The sequence below is a fragment of the Mus caroli genome, chromosome 14 (assembly GCF_900094665.2).
Source record: "Mus caroli chromosome 14, CAROLI_EIJ_v1.1, whole genome shotgun sequence".
NCBI lineage: Eukaryota > Metazoa > Chordata > Mammalia > Rodentia > Muridae > Mus > Mus caroli.
Genome location: NC_034583.1, coordinates 993,476 through 1,003,864, shown reverse-complemented (window position 1 = coordinate 1,003,864; position 10,389 = coordinate 993,476). Strand labels below are relative to the sequence as shown.

At 38.5% G+C, this 10,389-nt stretch overlaps 1 protein-coding gene across 1 annotated transcript in view; it reads left to right on the top strand.

Moving 5' to 3' along the window:
• LOC110309629 (ankyrin repeat domain-containing protein 26-like) overlaps positions 1–10,389 on the top strand; it is a 52,772-nt gene that overhangs the window by 27,200 nt on the left and 15,183 nt on the right. The window contains exons 11-14 of the mRNA XM_021182364.1: positions 1,895–2,111; positions 3,650–3,878; positions 6,263–6,342; positions 6,626–6,719. Of these exons, the coding sequence (XP_021038023.1) occupies positions 1,895–2,111; positions 3,650–3,878; positions 6,263–6,342; positions 6,626–6,719 (620 nt within the window). The remainder of the gene's footprint in view (positions 1–1,894; positions 2,112–3,649; positions 3,879–6,262; positions 6,343–6,625; positions 6,720–10,389) is intronic.

Below are 10,389 nucleotides of genomic sequence, written 5' to 3'. Positions count from 1 at the left end.
TTTTTTTTTTTTTTTTTTTTGCAGTGAGGGTTAGACCCAGGCTTTGTGGAGTTAGGTAACTGCTCTCCCACTAAACTGTATTCCTAGACCTCCTGTCCAAGGAGTTTTATAAACATATATTTAATTAAAGCCATCTTTTGTCTTAGGCTTTGCAGGCATTGTGGTTTGGATGAGAATGGCCCACATGGTGTCATATATCCCAGTCCTTGGTCCCTAGTTGGTGTAGCTGTTTGGGAAGGGTAGGAGGTCTGGCCTTTTTGTACAAGGTGTGTCTTTGGGTGTGGACCTTGAGGTTTCTAAAGCTCATGTCATTTTCAGTGAGATCTCACTGCTTCCTGCTTGTGAACCAAAGGTAAGCTTTCAGTTACTGCAGAAGCACCTGGCCTGCCTGCTGTCGTACTCACTGTGATGAGGGCTATGGAACCATAGCCCTGAATCACAAGGTTTCCTTTATAAGTTGCCTCTGTCACTGTGTCTCTTTACAGTAATAGAAAAGAAACTAGGACATCAGGCAAAGGCAGCTATACCAAAGCTCATGTCCTGAGCTTGAGCCCAAAAACTCAGAGGGAGAAGGAGAAATCAGATTTCTACAGTTTGTTCTCTGACATTCACACTTGCCCGATGACACACACACACACACACATTATATAAATAAATGCAAACAAGAAAGATTTTAAAAAGGCCTATGGCTTCCAGGGAATTAGTAGAGAATTAACATTTAAATAATAATCTGACTCTAGCAAAGTATATGATTATTGACAGATGATTCATTTATATTTCTCAGCAATAGTTGTAGTTTTTAGTGTATAGATCTTTATCTGCTTATCACATTTTCTGAATTGATGATATTCCGATAAAGGATATTTCTAAGTGATGTGGTTGTATGTACACATGTCTGACATCTGTTTAAATGATGTGGTTGTGTGTACATGTGTCCAACATCTCCATGCACATATACAGCATGGGTGATTATGATGGAGTGACGCTATGAGGGCGGTTGTCATGGTAGCCTCATCAGTGTACTCCACTATTCCGAAATCAGAGGCAGTTGTTCAGTGATCTTATTGTTCTATATGCTATGGAATATCGGGAGTGATTCCTCCTACTCCACTGGACGCTTTCTGAGAACTCTCTTTCATTTTCCTCTGAGATCTTATAACCACTAGCTCCCACTCTACATCTGTAAGACAGGGATTTTCACAGAGGCTAGTTAGATGTTTATCACTTTTGTCACTATCTGAAAAATATTTTGTTTTCTGTTTATTTAAGTTCCTGGGATTAAGCCTTAGGTCTTATAAATGCTAATCAGATACTGAGGTAAAACCTCACTTTTTAGTTTTAGAGAGGGTCTTAGTAGAAACCTCTCTACAGAGGAACCAGACAATCTCTCTGGTTCCAGGTCAGTCCCTTCCTTTTACAAGATTTGGGATCACGATCATTGCTGATAATACCTTTTCTTAAATATTGTTGACAAAATAATCTTATCTATTTGGCCTCAGTGGTCTAAGGTAAAATTCTAAGTCTATCCCTCTCACTCCATTCTGGATGAAAGCAGACTGCAATGGAGTCGCAGAAAATGCTGCAGATTGGCTAGATGGTCTTCACCTGCCTGAATCCTGTTGGCCACTGATCTCTTAGTGTAGCCATGTCTCTCCTGGGCCCAATGAAGGCAGTCCCCTCTTTTCTTACAGCATCTATTTGGTTTTATAAGAGTCAGGAAGCTGAATGGGAGCAGGTCTCACCTATAGAATCTAAAAAGTCAGATACAATGTGTCACACTGTCCACACTCAAGGAGCTATTAGCTCAGTAAACAAACTAGAGGGTGTCAAAATGTCGTCCATCCTGCATTAAAAAAATGCACAGATATTTTGTTTCTATATTGTTTTCTCCTAGATAGAGATTCTGGTTGCCTACTGGGACTCTGGGATGAATTATATTTATGTAAAAGACTGCTAGAAATTAAAAATAGTTGTGGTGATGTACTTAGAAGAGAAATTAAAAAAATGGAAACTAAGCATGGTGGAACACACAAAGAGCTCTCCAAAATTACAAAAGTGTTATCGCAGCAAGAGCAACGAGAAACAGACTGGGAAGAACTCTGCAATCTGGGGTACAACAGATAAGTTGAAAATAGACTTGATGCTATAGAATTGTAAGGAATATTTTGTAATTATTGACTTGTCTTTTGGAGTCTTACATGGAAGAAAACTTCTTAGTCTCGTGGATTATAAAATTCTTGGACTAGTTTAGTACTGTGGTGCATACCTTAAACCCCAGCTCAGTCTATGAAGCCAGTTCTAAAGGTAGCTAGAGATACAAATGAGACCCCAACTTAAAAGGGTTTTTAAAATAATTATTGTTATTATAAATAGGGGCTGAAGAGTTCTAGTCAGATGAGGGCAGTGTGCAGGCAGCTGTTGTGTAGTGGCATCTCAAGGTGCTATCGGCACTGTACAATCATTTTGGGGTTACTTGTAATAGTTTATTTATTTATTTATTTATTTATTTATTTATTGAAACAGAGTTACTCTGTGCAGCCCTGGCTGTCCTGGAACTTTTTTTGTAGACAAGGTTGTTCTGGAACTCAGAGAGCCACCTGCCTCCTGAGTTCTGGGATTAAACACATGCATCACCATGCCCAGCTACTTGCATATTTTAGAAAGGTAAAATTTACTTTCTAGGTATTTTAGAAACTTGTTAATAAGCAGTAACTTTAAAAAGTGGTTAAGTTCAGATTATTCGTTTTATTGACAAATAACTGTGATAGTATAGAAAAGATGGTTTTCAGTTGGCCCCATAGCTGAATAATTTCAAAATGACTTTTTAAATATTCTCTACCAGAGTTAACTTTTTCAAACTTACCAATCAAGAAAATATTCTTTCACTATTATCTTTTGAGTATACATGATCTTTCAAAGAGACTGAAATACAAGATAAAAACGTGAACTAAATGGGAAAAATAATGGGAACATAGCAGTTTTATTATGTCAATAGGTATTGACTTATTACTGTGATGAAGATCTCAGTTACAAACATCAACATCTGCTTTCTAACGAGTGGATGTCTCAGTTTTCTATGGGCAAAATACCACGACCAAGGCAATATATAGGAGGTGTTAAGTTTTGGGGCTCATGGTTCCAAAGGATAGAGTCCATTTTAGAGAGGGACATAGCATCAGGGAGGCAGGCATGGGGCTAGAGCAGTAGTTCAGAGCTTACATCCTGAGCTGCAGCATGAGGCAGAGGTAGAGAGGGAACTAGCTGGGAGTAGTGTGGGATTGTTTTTTAAATATTTATTTATTATATGTAAGTACACTGTATCTGTCTTCAGACACTCCAGAAGAGGGAGTCAGATCTTGTTACGGATGGTTGTGAGCCACCATGTGGTTGCTGGGATTTGAACTCCGGACCTTCGGAAGAGCAGTCCGGTGCTCTTACCCACTGAGCCATCTCACCAGCCCTAGTGTGGGATTTTTAAATTTCAAATTCCATGCCCAGGGACACACTTCCTCCAACAAGGCCACACTTCATAATCCTTTCCCGACAGTTCTACTAACTGGAGATCAAACATTTAAATATTTAAAGCCTATGGGGGCCATTTTCATTCAAACACCACAATGAATATTAATATGAGCATGTTTAATTGTAGGTCTTCCTTAAAACAAAATAAGAAAATAATACATGATGATTGTTCTGATGGAATAGTGAAAACTGAGTTAAGAGGTAGGGAAAGGCAATATTATGAAGAATTTGGAAGGCAGCTATGGTCACCACTGTACCATCAATGCTATAATGAAGAATTTGAAGTCAGTCAACATGAACTGTTCCTAGAGAATCTAAATATGAACTTAAAAGCTTTACACAACAGTGTGGCACAGGTAAATTAATTATTACTGCAAATTTCATATCTGATTAACACTATTTATATCAAGTTGTATATTGTGTATATAATATCTATTTCTATCTACCTATCTACCTATCTACCTATCTATCTACCTACCTATGTATGTATGTATGTACGTACGTGTGTATTATGTATGTATGTATGTGTGTATGTGTGTATGTATTTGTGTGTCACTAAAGAGATACTATTTAAAAACATGTTTGTTGACAATTTCATCATTTGTAAACACCAAAGGTTCTACTTACACAAGTGTAACACATCTGTTGTAACTCTGGGCAGTATCATGTGTGGAACACCACATGTGTGCAACAGTTGCTGACCATGCTGCTGCTGTGTGACCAGTGTACTGTTGTATAAGTAGGTGTTAAGTAAATTCTCATCCTATGATGAGATTATAATACAGCTAAAATTATTGATCTTACTATTGTCAATCATTGTTTGTTAGCCTATAATTTCACACTGCTCTTTCAGTTTTTGCATTGTTGTTCATTTGTTTAAGAGATAATTTGTATAAATATAAATTTATTGAAAGAGAAATGATATTTGATAAACATGTAACTTTTATTTAAACTGAACACATTTTTGCTTAACAATCTGTTAGGATAAAATCAAGTCTTTCATTAAATGTGGGTAAGCCATTAAGTATGAAAATTGAAAGCACTTATTCTAATAGAAGAAAATTATTTTGTCAAAGACCAGAATATGTTTTTCTAACTATGGAGACAAACGAGATTTGGCTTCCTTGTTATGCAGCCAAATGAGAAGGAAGATTTGCAGCGTTTTACTCTGGCTACTGCTTTCCTGGTATGCATTCCACATACCCTTCATCTACTATTCAGGGTTCTGGATGAGGCAGGTCAGCATGAATACTCACTAGGAACACATTGAATCAGGAGCCTTGATCTCAAAACAGAGCCCAGTAATATGCTGGTCTTTATCAGTTACACGCTGCTTAGTGTAGAAGGTTATGTTTGCATTTTACTATATGATCATTATACTGAAAATTAAGTACTGAGAAAAAGTTAAATATGAATTATTATAAGTGGATATTAGTTGCTGTTTTTTAAAAAATAAAATCCCAATTGTTTGATTTTACTAATGAAGACTTGGGAGCCGGATGCTAGGGTGCAAGTCTGTGAGCTCTGAGGGTCAGAGAAAGCATCCGGCTGACCTTCCTCCTCAGCCACTGTTCCAGAGCCATCCCCTCTCACACACCATCTCAAAAAACAAATGTCTTCAAAACAAATGTCTCTCTCTCCTACTTCCTGTGCTTCTCTCTATCTGTCCCCCTGACTCCTCCTTACTCTCTGTTTTCCTTAATAATCTTATATTCACTTCCTGTCAACTGGTTGCTTGTTCTGCCTCTTGACATAAGGTTAAATTAATGTCATAATCCTGTTTATGATATTCAAGCAGAAAGCTCTTGGATTACAGGTGTGTGCTAAGGCTGAGCCACACCATAACTCAAATCTCAGGTTTTCCCAATAATTAATACAATCTTGGAGTTCACAGTCTGATCCTGGAACAAGGAGTACTGGTTGCTAGTGCAGTTTGACCTTTATGAATTATTGGGGACAAATTACGGGCTTTGTGCTCTCTATTGGCTGCTGCTTTCAGCAGTGCAGGGATGATATAGTGGCCCTTGCATAGAAGACCTCTACTGGCATGCCGAGTACCTATGATACCAGCTTTTACCATGGCTTAAACCACAAAGTACTAGTGCTGAATGCAAACACCATACAGAGCTAATCAATTACTCTTATTCTAAGAGGCCACTGTTGTAGACAAATGAATCTCTTCATTTTAGAGGCAGAGTCCCTGAGGTAGAGAAAGCTAATTCATTCCGGTTCAGTGGAGCCAGGATATAGACCTATCTGTACTACTACCACCACTCAATTTCATGAAACATCCACTTGCCACCCAGAGTATCATCTTGGCTTTTATTATCATTGCTATCCTTTGAACACTCGTTGACATGATACTTTCAACCATTTTTGGAGATAGTATTGAAATATAAGCAAATTCTTCACACAGGGAATTTCTGGGTTTTCCCCACTTTATCAGTTTTCTCCACTTGAGTAGCTGATAAAATAAAGTTCGAAAACAAGAATCATGTGCTTCCATACTAGAGTAGAGGTCAGTGACTTTTATATAGGAGTGGACCGTATGGTTGTAGGCTTCACGGGGATAAAGTTCTTGTTCTATCAACTTTGTTCTCAACATGTACAGCACAGAAGGTCACCAAAGCTGACAGGTGACTGGATGCAGCTGTTTTGAGCAGATTATAGTATGAGAGTAGGCGATGGGCGGACATGGTCTAGATGACAACCATAGGCTTCTTTGTTTTCTTTGTTTTAGTTGCAGGAAGCACAGTTGCAAGAAGATCCACAGCGGGAAGGTGTCCTGAGTTCTGCAAGAATGGAACATCTGCTATGGAAGTATGACTTAAAGCCAAATGCAAAATATCTTAAATATTTGCAAATCTGATCAGCAATATAGTGTGGTGATTATGTTGGCTGTGGCAATAAACACACCCCTGTTAAGCCATAGAGACTTTATGTTATGTGCAATGCCTAATTTCAGGCTGGGATTTAAGTCAATGCTATGTTACGTAATTTCCATGGTCACAACCCTGTATCCCACCATCTTTCTTTTCAGTTTCTTAAGAATGGAATCATTAAGAATTGAGAATAATTAGTTATTCTGTAAAATGCCTTATAGGCTGGAAGTTGAGTGTCTCAAGTTAGAAGACTCGGTAAAGAACCAAGCAGAAGAAATTGAAGAGATTGAGAATCAACTGTTACGAGAAGACTTGGTAAATGAGTCTCCTATTCACCCCTGCCACCATAGAGAGAAAACTTCCTGTCCCCAGTGCTACGTTATGGGAAAATGTTAGGAAACAGGAAAGAGTTAACTGACAAAAATTTCTGTGCTCATAGTGATAATTTGTGTAAGAGTGCAAGTCCTCTCGACTTAACAGAAGAATTTGATTGAAATCATAGAATTAATGATTTGTGCAGCATTTCATGAATGTTGGGTTTCAGCTGTCAAAATCTTGTCTAGAAAGACCTTTACATGTGCACGTTACCAAACACAGACACTTGTAAACACATAATTAAAAATATTTTAAACAAAGAAGTTGGGATCATAAGATTGTACTGTGAATACTAAGCTGGTGCAGGGATGGATTTGTTTCTATTGACTTGCCTCTTTGTATGACTGATATTCTCATAACTGAAGGGGCACTGAAAAAGGTTTTTATTATTCTTATTAGTCTACTCGTTACTATGCTTTTCCTGCATCTAGAATATGACAATACATCAATAAGGAAAATTCTGTCAATAGAGTTCTAATAGACATTCTTCACATAGTATCATAGAGAAACATATTAGGATATCAAAAGTTGAAACTTTTAGTATACCAAGCCTCTTAAACTTATTCAACTGTAATAAGGGATTTTCTATAGATGTCCAAAAGAATGAATTAGAAATATGCAATTAAATTAATTATTAGCCATTTCTAATCTACTCAACTCTTCTAGAATGTTCTGAGATCATAGGTCTCTTCACTGGAGAGTAGATGACATCTACACTCTGAGGTGAAGAGTCTAGGCAGGGAGGATGAGATCTCTGTCTCACACAGGCTCCACACAATATGGTGAATGCCATGTGAGAACACTCTCCTTATCATCATGTCTGTTAGAAAAGAATAGATGATTCAAAAGAAAAGGAAGGAAGTGGTTGATGCTCTGGTGCTCATAGACACCTCTAGCACTCTAAAAGAATAACTGCAGCTGGGGCTATACCACATTTGTAGAACACGAACCTCTCATGCACAAGGTCCTGGGTCTAACATACAGTACCACACAAAAAGGCTCAGTTGGTTATGGGGTCTTTCCGGGCCATAAAGATGTCTAAATATGGGGCAGGGGGCTGGTGGGCTCAGGCAGCTTTTTTCTCATGGACTCACACAAGATATCACAGTACATGAAGCAGATAAAATGGTAGTTTCTCTGTTATTCTCTGATCAAGGCATGGTACTTCCTTCCCATCCCCTGGTTGGTGGCTGGCATTCACTGGAGTTGTGTTACTTGAAGGTCTTGCTTTGGAAATGGTTTTCTTCTATTGAAAATAGACTTTTTTAAAGCAACATATTCTGAATATGGGTTTTCCTTCCTGAACTTCCCTCCCCCCACCTCATCTGAATCCACACTCTTTCTTTCTTTCCTTAGGAAAAAAACTGGTATATAAGAAGAAGAATAAAATGAAGCCAGACAAACTGGAATAGGGCAAAACAAACTTTTGACATTTTGATGAAAAGAGCATGAGTTAAGAGGATAGGTTACACCAAAGACTGGCAGATTAAGAGGTCCTGGAATCCCAAACAGAGGAGAGAGTAATGATACCCAGTTCTTCTCCAGTGGAAGTGAGGGATTGCAGGGGTAGGGGTGGGGTGGTGGGTAAAACTTCCCCTACTTAGAAATATATTGGTGGCAAAGTTTATTACCTGAGTGCAGTTACGTTCTGGTTTGTGTGGGCATCTGGTCCTTGCCCTGCAGCTGGGTAGTCCTCCTGAGCATTTCAGATAGCACTGAAACTTCAGATAGCACACAAACTTTCTCTAGCCTTAGCCTTTGGCCAGTGTTTGAGCCATGCAATCTCAAGTAATAGACGCCACACTGGAAACAGGTTTAATGTTTTTTGAAATATTAAACTGAATGAATTCATTGAAAGTGACTTGACAAATTGTGACAAGAATTATCTTAAATTAAAATCAGAATGCTACTACATCCTAGGAGAGAAGCCTTGCCCCTGGATGACAGGGCATTTCAGCACAGTGCTTATTTAGTAAAGGGTGGGTGAAAATTAGAGCTGTTTTGTGCATTTGATTCCACGAGGTAGATGAGGGCTGTGTATGGTCTCACATTCTAAGGTTCTAACTTGTGGTGGCTGATAGTTTAGAAGCACAAACTTTCTCTAGAATCAGTTTCTAAAACAAGGACTGTGGCAATGGATTGTGGGTCACAGAGGAGACTGTGAAGCAGGAGCGGAGGTTAGTGCCTGACATACAGTTGGCATAGAGACAGATTTCTTCCTCGTGATCCGGGTTCTGACATCCCTCTCTTGGAACTCAGTCTTTCCTGTGTTCTCATGATTCAGACTATCTTTATTCTCTCTATGGAATTAATTCCTTTAGGTAATTTCTGAAGTGCTAGCTTGGTCATCACGAACTTCCTTAGCTTGTGCTGTTCTTGAAATGCCCTGATTTTTCCATTAACTTAAAAAGATAACTTTGGGGATTGAAATACACCATCCCACACTTTCCTTGGTTTGATGGTCCCTGGTGCGAGGTATAGTGTTTTCCTGGTATTTCTGCCTTTCTAGGGAAGGTGACATTTCTTTTACATTTAATAATAATTAACTTAATTGATACTATTGAATATTGTTTCTTCGCTTCCATTTTTGCATCTTGTCTATAATATATTGTGGGAAGTTTCTTGTGTTATTATATTTACTTGGGCTTCTACATATTTCTAGAGTTTAAATGTCCATATCCCTACATTTGGGGTAATTCTTCCATAATTTCACTGACTAGATTCCTTTTGCCTTCTCTGTGTTTATCTTAGATTAGCCTTCTGTATGTAGATTCATAGCTTTGGCCTCCTGATTGTATCCTGGAATTATTGAACATGAAATGCTCATTTTCTCCCTTGCAGATACATTTTGTACACTTTTTTCATGTGTATGTGTGTACTCACATGTGTGTGTGTGTGTACTCACATGTGTGTGTGTATGTGTGTGTGTGTGATTATTTGTGTATGTACCACATGTGTGCTATCCCAGCAAAGGTCAGAAGATAGCATTGATACTGAGTTTCAGGAGGTGGTGATCCACATGATGTAGTTGCTTGGGAATTCAACCCAGGTCTTCTGCAAGAGAGTCAAGTGCTCTGATGGAGCCATTTGTTCAGGCCCAGAGTAAAGACTTTTAATTTACTATTTTATGTATGTATGTAGGGGTTTTTTTTTTGTTTGTTTATTTGATTTGATTTTTTTTTTGTTTGTTTGTTTTTTGAGACAGGGTTTCTCTGTGTAACTGGCTGTCCTGGAACTTACTTGTTCTGTAGAGTAGGTTGGCTTTGAACTTACAGAGATCTCCCTGCCTTTGTTGCCTGAGTACTGAGATTAAAGGCATGTGTCACAACTGCCTGGCTGATAAATAAGAGGTCTTATTAAAAGGTTTTGATGACTGTCAACATTTTATTGGAGTTGTTGGATTGAAAATCAGATCTTAGGTCAGGTGGTGCTGATGCATACCTTAATCTTAGCCCTCAGGAGGCAGGGCTATGTGGATCTCGGTTAGTTCAAGGCCAGCCTGGTCTATAGAGTAGGTTCCAGGACAGTGAAGGCTACACAGAGAAACCCTACCTCAGAGAGAGAAAGAGAGAGAGAGAGAGAGAGAGAGAGAGAGAGAGAGAGAGAGAGA